Source organism: Quercus suber, unplaced genomic scaffold, assembly GCF_002906115.3.
Source record: "Quercus suber isolate HL8 unplaced genomic scaffold, Cork oak 2.0 scaffold_352, whole genome shotgun sequence".
NCBI classification, from domain to species: domain Eukaryota; kingdom Viridiplantae; phylum Streptophyta; class Magnoliopsida; order Fagales; family Fagaceae; genus Quercus; species Quercus suber.
The window spans coordinates 732,120-751,583 of NW_027069804.1; the positions used below are offsets into that span (position 1 = coordinate 732,120).

Here is a 19,464-nt window from a genome sequence, read left to right on the forward strand (position 1 = left end):
TTTAAAACAGTGATTTTAACTTTTAAGTTTAAAAATAATTTTAAATGATAATAAAAGGACAACTCATTCCCACAATCACATTTCCCAAGCAATCTGATAATTTCTTCTACACTTTTAGTTTTCTTTCCAGCACCTACTTCTCATATTTGAAATTTTGTCTCTCTCCTTTACTTCTTAGTCTCTCATCTTTGGTCTTCCTCAATTCTCAAGCAAATTATAACAGATCTGAAGGTAAGTCTCTCTTTCACAGCTTCATCATTTACTCATTTTCCCTCTTTCTATCCCCGTCTCACTCATTCTTCCTAAAGAACATATCCGGCCAACTTGAAACTGCTCTTCATGAAGAAATTTTATGAGGAAGAAACCGAAAAACAAGTGTCCGGGTCAGAAAACCGTGCGGTTTGACCGCGGTTCGAGAGGTTCACACTAAAAATATAATTTTCAGTTTTTTGTGCTTAAAGAACCGTTTCAAGGAGCGGTTCTCGGTTAACCCGGTCGGACCGCACTGTCCGGTCCGAGTTTCAAAATCTTGCGTAAAAATAAGATTCTTATAAATTTAACTAATGCTATGCTTGTTAGTTCTGGGGCTCCTAAATATTTTTGGAGTGAAGTTGTTTTAACTACAAATTTTGTTTTCAATAGAGTACCTCATAAAAAGACTTTTTTAACTCCTTTTGAATTATGGAAAAAATATAAACCAAATCTGAATTTTTTCAAAGTTTGGGGTTGCTTAGCATATGTGAGGCTACCTGATCCCAAAAGACCTAAACTTGGGGTAAAGGCTTCTACATGTGTATTTTTGGGTTATTCTTTATATAGCACAACTGATAGATTTTATGATATTGCAAATAATACAATAATTGAATTTAGAGATGCAATTTTTCTTGAAAATAAATTTCCATTTAAATATAAAAATAGTGGGGGTTTTGAACAACAAGAGAAATTTGAATGTTCAACATCCAAGTTAAAAGATGTTAATGAATATGAGATTGAACCTAGGAGGAGTAAAAGGCCTAGAATTGAAAAGGTTTTTGGTCCTAAATTTATTTCAAGAGGATTTTTTTCATTATCGTAAAAGTTGTACCCTGTGCACAAAGCTCCCACTTTTGCGGGGTCTGGGAGAGGTCATGGTCAGCATCTTTATCCCTAGTTGTTAAAAAAAAAAAAAAATAAAATAAAATAAAATAAGAAGAAAAGAATTACTCAATATTAATTGGAATACAAGTACAAAGAGCACCCTGATTATAATCAAATCCAAGTAGCAAAAATAAGTTGATCCACCAAAAAAAAAATGTCACACAAAGCTGGACACTCAAATCATAAACTTTGAAGAAGAAATGAAATATTCGATGCAGTACTCAACACGCTGAAAATTGGAAATTCAACTTTCCCAACGAAATGAAAAAATGCATTCAATTGTCCTCATATATATAGCAAAACTGTTGAAGATGACTAATACTTCTCCACAAGGATAGCTACTTAATAATAATCTTTGATAAGTGATTCACCAACCACTAGATTGAACTTATTAGAGAGGTTTTAGACGAGTTTGATCAGTGAATCACCAGCCATTACAGGTGGCAATCCAAATAGGCACCAATGTGGAGTAATGTTGCCAAGCACAGAGGAAGGCAGTTGATGATAAAGGCCATGATGAAAGGGACCCCAACTAACATAGGGCCCTTTCTATGATATGTGATTGCTAAATTTTATGCTAATGTAGAAAGATTGTTGGGAAACTGATACTATAACATGAACACACACCTAGCCTCTGCACAAAATGTAAGTGTTCCAAGTCTCATATATGCAATTGCCCATGGCTTGGAATATTGTGGTATCCTAAGCAGCCTTACGTAGAGTAGAAAGACTACTTCAAGGATGACTAATACCATGCTATGTAGAGATAACAGCACACAGAAAGAGGTTCTTTGTTGTGGAAGTCTCAAAAGCCATCTCAACAGAGCAAGTCCCAATTTGCCTTGCACTTGAAGTTGTCAACTGAAAAACAAATTTAAAAATTTGTAAGACTTTTGTAGATGATGTCAACTGAAGTGGGGCGTATTACTCAATCTATTGAAAGATGATGCTTCATTTTTGTAGAGTCATCTTTAATTTTGCCACACTCTCCTCTGTGTTATATACAGAAACACATAATTTATAAATTCAACAAAATTGAAAGCTCTTAAAAGAGAACAACAAAACAAGAGCAAAACTGATCAAGATAGAAGTTGAAGGATTTAAGAACCTGTGCAGCTAATGGGGTGAGATCCTTTTGGTCCAGGTTAGAATATTTGGGCACTAGCAATCTTATGATCCATTACCATATCCTCAATTCATGTTTCTGATAGTTTGAGAAAGAAAAATTGGCAAAGTATTCATCATACATTTTAGAAACATGAAATTCCCACATGATTATAGCTAAATAATTAAATTAAGCAATCAAATCTCTTCTATACATTTGGTGTACTAGGGTTGTGCCCCTTTTGTACTTTTTAACAAAATGCTTACTCGTTAAAAACAAATGTATATAGTCAAATCAAGTAGTTTTGGCTACCAAATGTGTCAAAACAATAGAAAAGAGTGAACCGAAATGGAATATAAATCACCACATTGTTTAGGATTATAGCATGCACATAAATTGAATAGTATCAATACTTAAGCCTTATAGTTTAGTGTTGCAATCCATTCTCAGTAGTTAGAAATTTTTTTTTTTTAAATTTATAAAAATTAAAATTAGTATTTGATATTTGATAGCTTGTGAAGGATGCAGCTTAATTAGTATACCTGTAGAATCTTAGGTATATTTCTTCAGCAAAAGGATATTAATCTCTGTCCCATCATATGGTTTTTCTTTTTCCTTCCTGCAGAAATATGGGATTTTAGCGATCATATACCAATTCAATCCTTGTATCTTTCTAGTAAGTGGGACAACTAGAGATTCACAACCTCCTTAAAGTGGTGAGAGTGCAACGCAAACATAGCCCTTAATTAGGGCAATGATACCATACTATGGCAACTGAGATTACAAGGATTCAACTGAGATGAGCTAGTTGGTCACTCCAAGAAAGCATTGAACTAGAACAAAATTGAAAGTGAAGTTGTGAACATATTTGCAGAGTAATAGATGTTGAAATCACTCAACAAGAGACCCCAGATTTGGATAACATGAAAGTCATGAAAATGACTTAGTTATTGGTGTATGATTTGGTTCTTAAATATAGAACTACATCTCCAGGTAAGATTCCTTTTGGGAAAATTTAGAAAATCTAGGTACCTTAAATTAATATTCAGCCAACCAGTGACATGTAAAATTTTAAGCAAGTGATTTTCAAATTATCCTAATAGGAAAGTTGAGAGACACTTTGACATTGGGTAACACTTTTTTCCTGGAAACAAATCACTAGATCATTCCCACCCACTTCTATATGTATGTTAAGGCAAACATTTACAATTATTTTCAACCATTTTACTTTCTACCAACTGCATCTTTGAGTTGGTTTGACACATGCATTTATGGCACTGGAGTCCTTCCTTTGAATTGATTAATCATTTAGTGGTCCTTAATTTTAGATTCCAAATCACAAAAAAGGCTAACACATAGAACTAGTTTGAAATGCGTAATTTCACATACTGCATAGATTTCTGGTTATAATTACAAAAGAAACAACCTTCAATTCAAACAGAAACATCTACACAAAACTATCAAAAATTGGAAACAACTTCTTCTCATTTTTGTAAGAAAATGCATGTCTTTTAGTATTAGAAAAGAATATAATCAAGGGCAAGTGGTAAAGAGTAGGACTGTATCAAGCTGCTCCTCCCTTGGTGAGATCAGCACTGGATAATATAGAACCAGCCAATTAAACCATATATTATTAGATGAGTGGCACATTACCTTCTAAATAATCTACAAGAAGAATGTTGATATGGTTTCCTATGTAGTCTCTTGGAAGTTGGCACAAAAATGATAAGGTAAGAATAACTAAAATGGTCTACAAGAATTGGCTTACCTCTGCATCGCTTTGCAGCAAGTTACTCCATCTTTGGGACATTTAATAAAACTCCTTCTCTTACCTGTCTTGGCTCAACCGTCCTTCCCCATACTACATCTCTTTGACTTAAAGAACTCCAGCAACTCCATCCATCCATCACACAATGCCCCATACTTGTAGTGATTAAACTCATTAAAGAAAATAACATGTGCAATGTGGCCCAATGCTTGGACAGAGGCTGCACAACAAAAAGTTAAGAACCAAAGACTATGGCTTTAGGAGGTAGAGAAATAGACAAAACACCAACCACATAGAAAATGAAAAGTTCCTAAACTTGGCTGCTGCTTTGAGCATTAATAAATCATCATAAAACAATAGGTACAGAAGTATCCTGAATAAAGTAAGAAAAATGAAGGTATCCTCAAGTCTTAACAAGTATTTAATCAAAAGAAAAATCTTAAGTAGTCCTTTTAAATTTAGTAACTTGTAAAAAATCCAATCCAATTTAATTGATCTCTGTATTCTTTTTTTTTTTTTTTTTTTTTAAATTTTCTGAACGGGCTATTCTTCTTTGACTTTAAAGTTATTCTTCAGATAAACATGTGAGGAAGCAAACAAATATTTCAGTTGAATCATGACAACAACAAAAAAAATTTATTTTAAGTCATTGGTTAGTCAATGCAATTTCAGAACTAACCATTGGTTTATTAGCTTTAAAGTTGTACCTGACGCACAAAACCCCCACTTTTGGGGGTGTTTGGGAAAGGTGAACTAGAACCACAACCTAACACTTTTGATGGAAGGCACTTGTATCGCACTAAGGCTCAACCTCTAAAGTTTATATATAAAAGAGCATACCTACATGATAAGCTGATTCTTGCAATGTATTTTGATAAACAGTTTTATCTACACAAGTAATCGAAGCATTAAGAAGCCTCTCTTAAAAAAGAAATGTTTATAGAAAAAGAACCAAAAAGAAAAAAAGTATAATGACATAATTTTTTGAAAAAATAAAAAGAACTTTTCCTTTTTGGCAGGACAAGGACGAGAAGGTAAGAATATTCAAAAAGAGTATATAAGTTCAAAGAAATATTTGAATATGAAAGGAAGATTGCAAGCAGCTGTAGGAGGTAGACAAAGCCAAAAAAAAAAAAAAAAAAAAAAAAGATTGCAAGCAGCTGTAGGAGGTAGACAAAGCCAAAAAAAAAAAAAAAAAAAATCATTAGTAAAGCAAAAAAATCCTAGATGTGTACTGCTCTGAGCATTAGAAACCTTGGATATAAAAACAGATAAAGAAGAAACAGACCAGAAAGCAGCAAAAGTTTTGTTCAAAATGTTTGAACAAACTCAAAATCTAATTAGAAATTTTTAGTCAGAAGATAGGAAATGAAAATCAGATGGAAACTTTCAATGAATTTGTTGTTTTTATGGATTAGCTCATATGAGAATTTGTAAATTAATTGAGAATTTGATGATGTGGCATATGAACTTACTAGAAAAGAATTGATAAAAAGAACATTCTACCCCAATTTACTTTGATGAGCAGTTAGTCAAGTAGGGGAAAAAGAGAAGCTGTGTGCATTCACGTTGTCTTAACAGCATTAGTTTGTTAGGCCATTACTAAACACAAGGGAGGTAAGTGTCAAAATAAAACATGAGATAGTTGCTTGTTTTAAGGTATTCCACAGGGGTAGTATCTGTAATTGCCTAAATTAGTTTTAATAGAATCTACAACAGAAACCATTATAGCCCCACCTCCCCATCAAAGTATAAACCAAGTCTGCAGTGTTAGTTGCCTAGTAAAGTCATCTCCTCAAAGTGATAATTATTTGACTCTGATTTTGAAATTATCACTATCAACCATATATGTCAATACATCACCACAGTTTTAGGTACAAAGATATAAATCATTAGAATAAAAAAAAACAAATCAAAGAATTTTCATTGTTCTTTTTTCTTGTCCTACAAATTTCAAAAACAATGTGTCTAATTAAAATTTTGACGACAGGAATGGAAAAGGAACAAAATAAATAGTATTAAAAAAAAGAAAAAGAAAAACGTTATTACCGCTGACTTCTTGTCATATTGCACAATTGCAAATTTTGGATAGGTCTGAATTTTTAAGCCCAAGTCTATTCTCTGCATGAGAAGTCAAATAACTGAGAAGTCCCCAAAATATCACAACTCTCAAAAACATAAAGAAGAAAAATGCTAAAAGCGTCCTTATTTTATTTTCTATGAAAAATTGTGATTAACAGATAGACACATACTTGAACAACTTGTTTCTCACCACCCATAATCATCCAATCTCAAGGATGGAACATGAGAAATCTTGGGCCAATCTTCACCTATTTCCCACTGGCATCTTGCTTGTAAAATGGGACAACCAGTAATCATCAGCAGTTGTAAAGAGGGGAGATCATGAATCCCTTGAGGCAATGATGTCAGATTAAGGCAGTTGCAAATTATAAGCTGTTCCAGTGATGTGAGGTTGCCTATCCACTCTGGTAAAGCCATCAAATGAGGACAATTGTCAACCGACAAGCTTTTTAAAGAGGTGAGACTGCGAATCCCTTGAGGCAGTGAGGTCAGATTGGGGAATTCCGTAATTGTAAGCGCTTGTAGTAACGTGAGGTTATCCATTGACCCTGGTAAAGTCATCAAATTAGGACAATTTTTAATCTTAAGAATTTGTAAAGTCGTGAGATGGCAAATCTCTTGAGGCAATGATGTCAAATTGAAGCATCCGGAAATTTCAAGTTGATGTAGTGATGTGAGGTTGCCTATCCACTCCGGTATAGCCATTAAATCAGTACAATTATGAATTTCGAGTTTTTGAATCGTGTTAACATGTTGAAGCCCATCTGGTAGAGACACCAACTTTGGAGTTCCCCAAAAACACAGAGAATGGAGGCTCTGAAGGCCTTGCCATTGCATGCCATCATCTTCGTTATTTACCAGAGCCAACTCATTGCAGTCCACTATTTTCATCTCTCGAAGAGAGGTGAGATATTGAATACCTCTACAAGGAAGAGACATAAGACCACGGCATTCATAAATGAATAGTCTCCGAAGAGAAACGAGGTTTTGCAGCCACTTCTCTGGAAGAGATTCTAAATCATTTACCCCTCTTAAATCCAGAAACTCTAATTCAGAGAGAGGAAAGTAGCATGAGGAGGATGTTGATGTTGATGGTCTCTGTTTATTCATTGTTTGCTGCAATACCTTCAAGCTAGCTTCCCACAATTTCAGCTCTACTTTAAGATATGGAAACAAGGGCATGAAAGTAAGATTGGGGCAATCTTCAATCTCCAATTTAGAGAGACGAGGAAATGATGGCAGCAACAGATGGCCTGGCCCATCATTATCATCTTTCCTCCACCATCCCTTCAGATTAGGGCATTTCTTTATTTTGAGAGAAAATAATGATGGGAAGAACATTGTTATTGAGTGACCTAACACATTACTAACAATGTCTTCCGATATGTATTGAAGTGCTTCCATATTTCTAAGACAGACAGAGTTGAGAAAAGGGAGTTGATTTAATGGTGGGAGGTGGTGGCATCTACAATTACCCCACAATTGCAAATCGACAAGATTAGTGAGAGAAGAGACCCAACTTGGAATTGTAACACCCATATAAAACGATAATTCCAACACATTAAGATTTGGATGTGGCTGGAGACCTTCTAGTGACATTTCATCGTAACATTCGGTTTCTCCAACCAACTCTGAGTTCCACCATAATTGCAGTTGGTGAAGATGTTGTTTCTCCTTCATATTTGCAGCTTTACATTCCATCACGTCATCTTTTCCATGTCCTAGATTCGTAATCCACAGGTTTCCTCCCAAATTGCTCAGCTTATTTAATTCACTAAGCCCACCACTAGCCCTGGCCTTGACACCTCCGTCTCTCACAACAAAATATGGTAGTATCTCAAGAGAAGTCAAATTTCCGAGTCCGTAAGGCATATGAGTCAGTTTATAACAACCAGAAATATCTAGATGCCTAAGATTGACCAGATTTTTAGTGTCCCGGGGTAATTCTCTAAGTGCACGACAATTCTTGAGTTTCAGTGTTTGCAAATTCAGCAGCATGACAATGGAATTAGGGAGAATTTTAAGGCGATCATTTTCAGAAACATCAAGATATCTTAAATGCTTCAATTTCCCAATTGAACTCAGCATTTTTCGTGGCCGTAGATAGCTCAAATCTAGTGTGCGTGAATACTTAAGATTTGAAACAAGCACATTACAAGGAAAGTCATGCCCTCTTCTATGTCCAAGAACCGTTCGTATCCTCTTTCCTTCAAACTTGATGATTGGAAACTGCATCGACGAATCCAAAAGATTTAATGATACATGACGAACATTTTCACCAATATTTTCCTCAGCTGAATGTAATACAGTACATTCTGTTCCAGCCACAGAGATTGCAAGATCATGCATGAGATCATGCATTTTGCACCATATATTGCCCCAGTAATCCTTTTCAACATCTTGGAAGAATGACCTCCAAAGTAATAACCTGAAGTAATCTCTACCAACATCCTTAACACGTTGCTTTGGATTCGATAACTTAATAAAACCTTGCGCTGCCCAAAGATCAATCAATGTCCCCACATGAATCTTGTAATCTTTTGGAAACAATTTACAATAAGCAAAACATTGTTTTAAGTATGATGGTAGATGATCATAACTCAACTTAAGTGTTGATAAAATATTATTTTCTTCTCCTTGAGTTATTTTTGAGAGTTCATAATTCTTGAAAGACCGCCACTCATTTTCAGAAGTTTTGGAGCGTAACAAGCTTGCTATTGTTCTTATGGCAAGAGGCACCCCAACACATTTTTCCAAAATCTCCTTTCCCAGGCTAATAAAGGCTTGGTTCTTTGGCAGCTGGCCTTCTCCAAATGCAACTTTTTCAAACAAATTCCAAGCCTTTTCTACAGGTAGGCCTCGTAGAGCATACCATGAAGTTGCCCCTGTTATGCTTGCCACCATTTCAGAACGAGTGGTTACAACTATCCTACTTCCCCTTGCACCTACCATTAATAAATTTTTCAAGAGAAGCCATTTAGTATTGTCCTCATTCCACATATCATCCAAGACAAGCAAGTACTTTTTTCCACTAAGTTTTTCCCGAAGCTGATTTTGCAGCATCTCAAAGCTTTCTTTAAGTCTCTCATCTGTCAACTGTTCTAAAATTTCTTTAACAATTCGTTTTACATCAAAGATTTCAGAGATACAAACCCAAAGTTTTAGCTCAAAATTTTTGTTGACACTTTGATCATTGTAAACCAGTTGAGCTAGTGAGGTTTTCCCTAATCCTCCAATAAAAACACATAACATAGGCATCGACAAAAAAGATTCACAGTCATAATGATAAGGAACATTTGTTTTTTTAAAAAAAAATTTTGGGTAAAAAACTACAAGTTAAAAAAAAAAAAAAAAAAATTGAACCAACCAAACACGTATTAACACATTAGCATAGGCATCGACAAAAAAGATTCACAGTCATAATGATAAGGAACATTTGTTTTTTTTTTTTTGGGTAGAAAACTATAAGTAACGTTAAAAATCAAAATAATTCGTACAGTGACAAAGGTCAAAAAGTACGAGGAAAGTGGTCAACAAGATTAGTAGATTACTCTAAAGTGTAGTGTAAAGCGTAAAGCATATAAATAGTGATGTTGCAATTATAAGCTGAAGAACACAGCACAGATTCTCTCATCACTTTCACTATTTCACAAACCCATCTGATCTTAATAATATTCCTGAAAGAAACAAAAACTATGGCGGAAGGAGCTTTATTCCACCTCGCCGGCAAAGTCCTTGAACTGCTGGGTTCCTTCACTCTCCCAGAGGTCAAACTGGCCTTCGGTGTTCAAACTGAGATTGAAAAACTAACAAGCACAGTTTCCACAATCCAAGCTGTGATTCTTGATGCAGAAAAGCAGAGTTCTCATAATCATCAGATCAAAGATTGGCTCAGAAAGCTCAAAGATGTTCTCCATGATGCTGATGACTTCCTGGATGATTTCTCAACCCAAGTTTTGCGGCACAAGGTGATGAGAAAGAAGAAGGTACGCATTTTCTCTTCCAGTTCTAATCGTATTGCTTTTAGTCCTAAGATGGGTCGTCAAATAAAAGCAATTAGGGAGAGACTAAATGCCATTGCAAAAGATAAGGAGGATTTCCACTTTATTCAAAGCTTCATTGAGCCACAAGTCATGAGTAGGGACAGAGAAACTTATTCTTTTGTTCTTGAAGATGAAGTTGTTGGGAGAGAGAATGATAAGGAAGTGATTATCGAACTTCTTTTTGATGACAATGTTGTAGAGAATATTTCTATCATTCCTATTGTTGGTATTGGAGGATTAGGGAAAACCTCACTAGCTCAACTGGTTTACAATGATCAAAGTGTCAACAAAAATTTTGAGCTAAAACTTTGGGTTTGTATCTCTGAAATCTTTGATGTAAAACGAATTGTTAAAGAAATTTTAGAACAGTTGACAGATGAGAGACTTAAAGAAAGCTTTGAGATGCTGCAAAATCAGCTTCGGGAAAAACTTAGTGGAAAAAAGTACTTGCTTGTCTTGGATGATATGTGGAATGAGGACAATACTAAATGGCTTCTCTTGAAAAATTTATTAATGGTAGGTGCAAGGGGAAGCAGGATAGTTGTAACCACTCGTTCTGAAATGGTGGCAAGCATAACAGGGGCAACTTCATGGTATGCTCTACGAGGCCTACCTGTAGAAAAGGCTTGGAATTTGTTTGAAAAAGTTGCATTTGGAGAAGGCCAGCTGCCAAAGAACCAAGCCTTTATTAGCCTGGGAAAGGAGATTTTGGAAAAATGTGTTGGGGTGCCTCTTGCCATAAGAACAATAGCAAGCTTGTTACGCTCCAAAACTTCTGAAAATGAGTGGCGGTCTTTCAAGAATTATGAACTCTCAAAAATAACTCAAGGAGAAGAAAATAATATTTTATCAACACTTAAGTTGAGTTATGATCATCTACCATCATACTTAAAACAATGTTTTGCTTATTGTAAATTGTTTCCAAAAGATTACAAGATTCATGTGGGGACATTGATTGATCTTTGGGCAGCGCAAGGTTTTATTAAGTTATCGAATCCAAAGCAACGTGTTAAGGATGTTGGTAGAGAGTACTTCAGGTTATTACTTTGGAGGTCATTCTTCCAAGATGTTGAAAAGGATTACTGGGGCAATATATGGTGCAAAATGCATGATCTCATGCATGATCTTGCAATCTCTGTGGCTGGAACAGAATGTACTGTATTACATTCAACTGAGGAAAATATTGGTGAAAATGTTCGTCATGTATCATTTAATCTTTTGGATTCATCAACGCAGTTTCCAATCATCAAATTTGAAGGAAAGAGGATACGAACAGTTCTTGGACATAGAGGAGGGTGTGACTTTACTTGTAATGCACTCATTTCAAATCTTAAGTATTCGCGCACACTAGATTTGAGCAATCTATGGTTAAAAAAAATGCCGAGTTCAATTGGGAAATTGAAGCATTTAAGATATCTTGATGTTTCCGAAAATCGGTACATTAAAATTCTCCCTAATTCCATTGTCATGCTGCTGAATTTGCAAACACTGAATCTCAAGAATTGTAGTGCGCTTAGAGAATTACCCCAGGACACTAAAAATCTGGTCAATCTTAGGCATCTAGATATTTCTGGTTGTTATAAACTGACTCATATGCCTTACGGACTCGGAAATTTGACTTCTCTTGAGATACTACCATATTTTGTTGTGAGAGACGAAGGTGTCAAGGCCAGGGCTAGTGGTGGGCTTAGTGAATTGAATAAGCTGAGCAATTTGGGAGGAAACCTGTGGATTATGAATCTAGGACATGGAAAAGATGACATGATGGAATGTAAAGCTGCAAATATGAAGGAGAAACAACATCTTCACCAACTGGACTTATGGTGGAACTCAGAGTTGGTTGGAGAAACCGAATGTTACGATGAAATGTCACTAGAAGGTCTCCAGCCACATCCAAATCTTAATGTGTTGAAATTATCGTCTTATATGGGTGTTACAATTCCAAGTTGGGTCTCTTCTCTCACTAATCTTGTCGATTTGCAATTGTGGTGTAATTGTAGATGCCACCACCTCCCACCATTAAATCAACTCCCTTTTCTCAACTCTGTCCGTCTTAGAAATATGGAAGCACTTCAATACATATCAGAAGACATTGTTAGTAATGTGTTAGGTTACTCAATAACAACGTTCTTCCCATCATTATTTTCTCTCGAAATAGAGAAATGCCCTAATCTGAAGGGATGGTGGAGGAAAGATGATAATGATGGGCCAGGCCATCTGTTGCTGCCATCATTTCCTCGTCTCTCTAAATTGGAGATTGAAGATTGCCCTAATCTTACTTTCATGCCCCTATTTCCATATCTAGTAAAGTTGAAATTGTGGGAAGCTAGCTCGAAGGTATTGCAGCAAACAATGAATACACAGAGACCATCAACATCAACAACCTCCTCATACTACTTTCCTCTCTCTGAATTAGAGTTTTTGGATTTAAAAGGGGTTAACGATTTAGAATCTCTTCCAACGAAGTGGCTACAGAACCTCGTTTCTCTTCGGAGACTCTTCATTTATGAATGCCATGGTCTTATGTCTCTTCCTTGTAGAGGTATTCAATATCTCACCTCACTTCAAGAGATGAAAATAGTGGACTGCAATGAGCTGGCTCTGGTAAATGACGAAGATGATGGCATGCAATGGCAAGGCCTTCGGAGCCTCCATTCTCTGTGTTTTTGGGGAACTCCAAAATTGGTGTCTCTACCAGATGGGCTTCAACATGTTACCACTCTTCAAAAACTCGAAATTCTTAATTGTAATGATTTAATGGCTATACCAGAGTGGATAGGCAACCTCACATCACTACATCATCTTTCAATTTCTGGATGCTCCAATCAAACGTCACTGCCTGAAGAGATTTGCAATATCTCCTCCTTGCAAATTTTTAAGATTAAAAATTGTCCTAATTTGATGGCTTTACCTGAGTCCATAGATAACCTCACATTACTACGTGTGCTTACAATTGGGCAATGGCCCAATTTGACGTCACTGTCTCAAGAAATTTGCAATCTCACCTCTTTAGAATGTCTGACAATTGAAAGTTGTCCTAATTTGATGGCTTTACCTGAGTCGATGGGCAACCTCACATCACTAAGAGGTCTTGTAATTGACAAATGCCATAACCTGACATCATTGCCTCAAGGGATTCGGGATCTCACCTCTTTAGAATTACTGAAAATTATTGATTGTCCCATTTTACTGCAAAGATGCCAGCGGCAAATAGGTGAAGATTGGCCCAAGATTGCTCATGTCCTAAACGTGAAACTGCATTATTCGAAGCAGTGAGAAACAAGTTCTTTAGGTGAACATCTATCTTTTAATCACAATTTTTCATAGACAATAAAATAAGGATGCTTTACTGTTTCTCTTCTTCTTTATGCTTGTTGAGGGTTGTGATATTCTGGGGACTTCTCAGTCATATGACTCCTTATGCAGGGAACGGACGGGCTCAAAATTTAGACCCTATTCAAAAACTGCAATTATGCAATATGACAAGAATTCGGAGGTAATAACCTTTTTTATTTTTTATTTTTAATTCTGTTTCTTTTGTTCCTTTTTTGTTTTTGTCATCAAAATTTTAATTTTACACTTCTTTTCAAATTTTTAGGACAAGAAAAAAGAACAATTTAAATTCTTTGATTTGTTTTTTTTTATTCTAATGATTTATATCTTTGTACCTAAAAGGCTAAAACTGTGGTGATGTAATGACGTATATGGCTAACACTGCAGACTTGGTTTATACTTTGAGGGTGGTGGTGGAGCTATAAAAGTTTCCATTGTAGATCTACTAAAACTAATTTAGGCAATTACAGATGCCACCCCTGTGGAATACCCTTAAAACAAGCAACTATCTCATGTTTTATTTTGTGACACTTACCTACCTTTTGTTTAGTAATGGACTAACAAACTAATGCTGTTAAGACAATGTGAACGCGCTACAGCTTCTATTTTTCCCCTACTTGACTAACTGCTCATCAAAGTAAATTGGGGTAGAATGTTCTTTTTATCAATTCTTTTCTTGTAAGTTCATTTGCCACATCATCAAATTTTGTTGAAGATAACCGGAAATGTCTATAGAGCAAACTATTAGGGGAGGGGGGGGGGGGTAAGTGTCACAAAACAAAGCACACTGTAGATTCTTGTTTTAAGAGTATACCACTGGGATGGTATCTATAATTTCCCAATTAATTTACAAAAAGTCTCATATGAGCTGATACATAAAAACAACAAATTCATAGATAGTCTCCTTCTGACTAAAAATTTCTAATTAGATTTTGAGCTTGTTCAAACATTTTGAACAAACTGTTGGTGCTTTCAGGACTATTTCTTCTTTATCTGTTTTTATATCCAAGGTTTCTAATGCTCAGAGCAGTACACAACTAGAAATTTTTTGCCTTCCTAGTGCTTTTTTCTTATTTTGGGCTTTGTCTGCCTCCTGCAGCTGCTTGCAATCTTCCTTTCCTCTTCAAATATTTCTTTAAAATTATACTCTGTTGAATGTTCTTACCTTCTCGTCCTTGCCTGCCAAAAAGGAAAAGTTCATTTTATTTTTTTCAAAAAATTATGTCATTATGCTTTTTTTCTTTTTGGTTCTTTTGCTATAAACGTTTCTTTTTTAAGAGAGGCTTCTTAATGCTTCAATTACTTGTGTAGATAGTGTTAGGTTCTAAAGACTTAGGATTTAATGTATTTAGAACTCTAATGTGTAATGTTGGCAAACTATGATCAAAACAATATGTTTAGTCTTGTTTAGGCTGGTTGATTAATTATTTTAAAGTTGGAATCAAGTGGCTGCAGAAGTCTTTGTGACTTTCGGCCTGGCATGATCGATTGAAGAATAGACTCGATCGATCGAAAGTCAGCCAGATTGTTTTTTCTGCAGAATTTCCAACTCAGCCCTATCTCATTAAACGTTTAGGGTTTTATGTTTTTACCCAAGATATATAAGGCAAAACCCTAGCCACGTTTTGAGAGTTGTTCCTATTGTATTGTTACTCATACTTTGCTGTTTTGTGTAAATCTCTTGTGAGATATAGAGGAGCTTTCCTTTACACAAATTTTAGGGTTTTCAAGGTAGAGATTACTTCAACATTTTGATGATCAACTCAGTTGCTACCATTGGAGTTTAAAGAAAAACAAGCGGGGAGCTTGTAGCTGATTAAAGAATCCAAGAAAGAAGGAGTCCGTGGATTCGGAGCTTGCACGTGGTCGTGTCAGTAAGTTCTACTAGTGGGTAGCATTAGGAAGTCAAGCGGGGAGCTTGTAAGTCCTTTTGTATGAACTTCGATTCTTTCATAGTAGATTCAGGTTTACCTTGAGGATAACTAGGTCAAATCCTCCCCAGATTTTTATCGTGTGGTTTCCTGGGTCATCATATCTTGTGTTCTTTTATTTTCCGTTGCTTTATATATTTGATATGATTGTTTAATTATATTTAACCTAGATTTGCATAATATGACTAAGTTAATCACTTGGCTAATTCACTAGGTTAATCCAATTGTTGTTTTAAGGGGTCTAAATTTCCATCAGATAGAACTATTTATCAAAATACATTGCATGAATCATGCTTATCGGGAAGGTATGCTCTTTTATATATAAAAAAAAGTGTTAGGTCGTGGTTCTAGTTCACCTTTCCCAAACACCCCCAAAAGTGGGGGTTTTGTGCGTTGGGTACAACTTTAAAGTTTAAAGCTAATAAAGCAATGGTTAGTTCTGAAATTGCATTGTCTAACCAATGACTTAAAATAGTTTTTTTGTTGTTGTCATGATTCAACTGAAATATTTATCTGCTTCCTATCTGAAGACTAACTTTAAAGTCAGAATAATAGCTCGTTCAGAAAATTAAAAAAAGAATACAGAGATCAATTAAATTGGATTGGATTTTTTACCAGTTACTAAATTTAAAAGGACTAATAAAGATTTTTCTTTTGCTTAAATACTTGTTAAGACTTGAGGATACCTTCATTTTTCTTACTTTATTCAGGATACTTCTCTACCTATTGTTTTATGATGATTTATTAATGCTCAAAGCAGCAGCCAAGTTTAGGAACTTTTCATTTTCTATGTGGTTGGTGTTTTGTCTATTTCTCTACCTCCTAAAGCCATAGTCTTTGGTTCTTAACTTTTTGTTGTGCAGCCTCTGTCCAAGCATTGGGCCACATTGCACACGTTATTTTCTTTAATGAGTTTAATCACTAAAAGTATGGTTCATTGTGTGATGGATGGATAGAGTTCCTGGAGTTCTTTAAGTCAAAGAGATGTAGTATGGGTAAGGACGGTTGAGCCAAGACAAGTAAGAGAAGGAGTTTTATTAAATGTCCCAAAGATGGAGTAACTTGCTGCAAAGCGATGCAGAGGTAAGCCAATTCTTGTAGACCATTTTAGTTATTCTTACCTTATCATTTTTGTGCCAATTTCCAAGAGACTACATAGGAAACCATATCAACATTCTTCTTGTAGATTATTTAGAAGGTAATGTGCCACTCATCTAATAATATATGGTTTAATTGGCTGGTTCTATATTATCCAGTGCTGATCTCACCAACGGAGGAGTAGCTTTATATAGTCCTACTCTTTACCACTTGACCTTGATTATATTCTTTTCTAATACTAAAAGACATGCATTTTCTTACAAAAATGAGCGGAAGTTGTTTCCAATTTTTGATAGTTTTGTGTAGAAGTTTCTGTTTGAATTGAAGATTGTTTCCTTTGTAATTATAACCAGAAATCTATGCAGTATGTGAAATTACGCATTTCAAACTAGTTCTATGTGTTAGCCTTTTTTGTAATTTGGAAGCTAAAATTATGGACCGCTAAATGATTAATCAATTCAAAGGAAGGACTCCAGTGCCATAAGTGCATGTGTCAAACCAACTCAAAGATGCAGTTGGTAGAAAGTAAAATAGTTGAAAATAATTGTAAATGTTTGCCTTAACATACATATAGAAGTGGGTGGGAATGATCTAGTGATTTGGTTCCAGGAAAAAAGTGTTACCCAATGTCAAAGTGTCTCTCAACTTTCCTATTAGGATAATTTGAAAATCACTTCCTTAAAATTTTACATGTCACTGGTTGGCCAAATATTAATTTAAGGTACCTAGATTTTCTCAATTTTCCCAAAAGGAATCTTCCCTGGAGATGTAGTTCTATATTTAAGAACCAAATCATACACCAATAACTAAGTCATTTTCATGACTTTCATGTTATCCAAATCTGGGGTCTCTTGTTGAGTGATTTCAACATCTATTACTCTGCAAATATGTTCACAACTTCACTTTCAATTTTGTTCTAGTTCAATGCTTTCTTGAAGTGACCAACAAGCTCATCTCAGTTGAATCCTTGTAATCTCAGATGCCATAGTATGGTATCATTGCCCTAATTAAGGGCTATAGTTGCGTCGCACTCTCACCACTTTAAGGAGATTGTGAATCTCCAGTTATCCCACTTACTAGAAAGATACAAGGATTGAATAGGTATATGATGGCTAAAATCCCATATTTCTGCAGGAAGGAAAAAGAAAAACCATATGATGGGACAGAGATAAATATCCTTTTGCTGAAGAAATATACCTAAGATTCTATAGGTATACTAATTAAGCTGCATCCTTCACAAGCTATCAAATATCATCATGTTCTTTGTTTTCTTCTTTTTCTTTATTCATCTCTTTAAATGTTTTTTTTTTTTTAATTTTATAAATTAAAAAAAAAAAAAATCTAACTACTTTAGAATGGATTGCAACACTAAACTATAAGGCTTAAGTATTGATACTATTCAATTTATGTGCATGCTATAATCCTAAACAATGTGGTGATATATATTCCATTTCGGTTCCCTCTTTTCTATTGTTTTGACACATTTGGTAGCCAAAACTACTTGATTTGACTATATACATTTATTTTTAACAAGTAAGCATTTTGTTAAAAAAGTACAAAAAGGGCACAACCCTAGTACACCAGATGTATAGAAGAGATTTAAATTGCTTAATTTAATTATTTAGCTATAATCATGTGGGAATTTCATGTTTCTAAAATGTATGATGAATACTTTGCCACTTTTTCTTTCTCAAACTATCAGAAACATGAATTGAGGAGGCAGTAATGGATCATAAGATTGCTGGTGCCCCAAATATTCTAACCTGGACCAGAAGGATCTCACCCCATTAGCTGCACAGGTTCTTAAATCCTTCAACTTCTATCTTGATCAGTTTTGCTCTTTTTTCGTTGCTTTCTTTTAAGAGCTTTCAATTTATGTGTTTCTGTATATAACACAGAGGAGAGTGTGGCAAAATTAAAGATGACTCTACAAAAATGAAGCGTCATGTTTCAATAGATTGAGTAATACGCCTCACTTCAGTTGACATCATCTGCAAAAGTCTTACAAATTTTTAAATTTGTTTTTCAGTTGACAACTTCAAGTGCAAGGCAAATTGGGGCTTGCTCTGTTGAGATGGCTTTTGAGACTTCCACAACAAAGAACCTCTTTCGGTGTGCTGTTATCTCTACATAGCATGGTATTAGTCATCCTTGAAGTAGTCTTTCAATTCTACGTAAGGCTGCTTAGGATACCACAATATTCCAAGCCATGGGCAATTACATATATGAGACTTGAGCACTTACATTTTGTGCAGAGGCTAGGTGTGTGTTCATGTTATAGTATCAGTTTCCCAACAATCTTTCTACATTAGCATAAAATTTAGCGATCACATATCATAAAAAGGGCCCTATGTTAGTTGGGGTCCCTTTCATCATGGCCTTTATCATCAACTGCCTTCCTCTGTGCTTGGCAACATTACACCACATTGGTGCCTGTTTGGATTGCCACCTATAGTCGGTGGTGATTTGCTTATCAAAGAGCAGATTTTGGGGAGATTATTCATCAATCTAATCGTTGGTGAATCACTGATCAAAGAGTATTATTAAGTAGCTATCCTTGTGGAGAAGTATTAGTCATCTTCGACAGTTTTGCTACATATATGAGGACAATTGAATGTATCTTTTCATTTCGTCAAGAAAGTTGAATTTCCAATTTTCAGCATGTTGAGTATTGTATCGAATATTTCATTTCTTCTTCAAAGTTTATGATTTGAGTGTCCAGCTTTGTGTGACATTTTTTTTTTTGGTGGATCAACTAACTTTCGCTACTTGGATTTGATTATAATCAGGGTGCTCTTTGTACTTGTATTCCAATTAATATTGAGTAATTCTTTTCTTCTTCTTATTATTATTGTTTTTTTAACAACTGGGGATAAAGATGCTTACCATGACTTCTCTCAGACCCTGCAAAAGTGAGAGCTTTGTGCACAGGGTACAACTTTTACGATAATGAAAAAAATCCTCTTG

The 19,464-nt window shown here is 35.2% G+C and overlaps 2 protein-coding genes across 2 annotated transcripts; one reads left to right on the forward strand and one right to left on the reverse strand.

Annotated features, from left to right (window-relative positions):
- Positions 1-1,554: 1,554 nt before the first annotated feature.
- On the reverse strand, positions 1,555-9,350 carry LOC111986158 (putative disease resistance protein RGA3). Its single transcript, XM_024017781.2, has 6 exons — positions 6,263-9,350; positions 6,060-6,131; positions 4,011-4,230; positions 2,785-2,861; positions 2,246-2,341; positions 1,555-1,998 (listed from the first exon to the last, which is right to left on the reverse strand). The coding sequence occupies exon 1, from the start codon at positions 9,348-9,350 to the stop codon at positions 6,279-6,281; it is 3,072 nt and encodes a 1,023-aa protein (XP_023873549.2). The 3' UTR covers positions 1,555-1,998; positions 2,246-2,341; positions 2,785-2,861; positions 4,011-4,230; positions 6,060-6,131; positions 6,263-6,278.
- A 359-nt stretch (positions 9,351-9,709) lies between these two features.
- On the forward strand, positions 9,710-19,216 carry LOC111988289 (putative disease resistance protein RGA3). Its single transcript, XM_065760084.1, has 5 exons — positions 9,710-13,427; positions 13,562-13,631; positions 16,263-16,482; positions 18,200-18,296; positions 18,527-19,216. Exon 1 carries the CDS (start codon positions 9,788-9,790, stop codon positions 13,409-13,411), a length of 3,624 nt encoding a protein of 1,207 aa, XP_065616156.1. The 5' UTR covers positions 9,710-9,787; the 3' UTR covers positions 13,412-13,427; positions 13,562-13,631; positions 16,263-16,482; positions 18,200-18,296; positions 18,527-19,216.
- Positions 19,217-19,464: the final 248 nt, after the last annotated feature.

Bases quoted from the DNA above. Each gene is read 5' to 3' on its own strand.
- LOC111986158 (XM_024017781.2), bottom strand. From the start codon at position 9,350: ATGCCTATGTTATGTGTTTTTATTGGAGGATTAGGGAAAACCTCACTA.
- LOC111988289 (XM_065760084.1), top strand. From the start codon at position 9,788: ATGGCGGAAGGAGCTTTATTCCACCTCGCCGGCAAAGTCCTTGAACTG.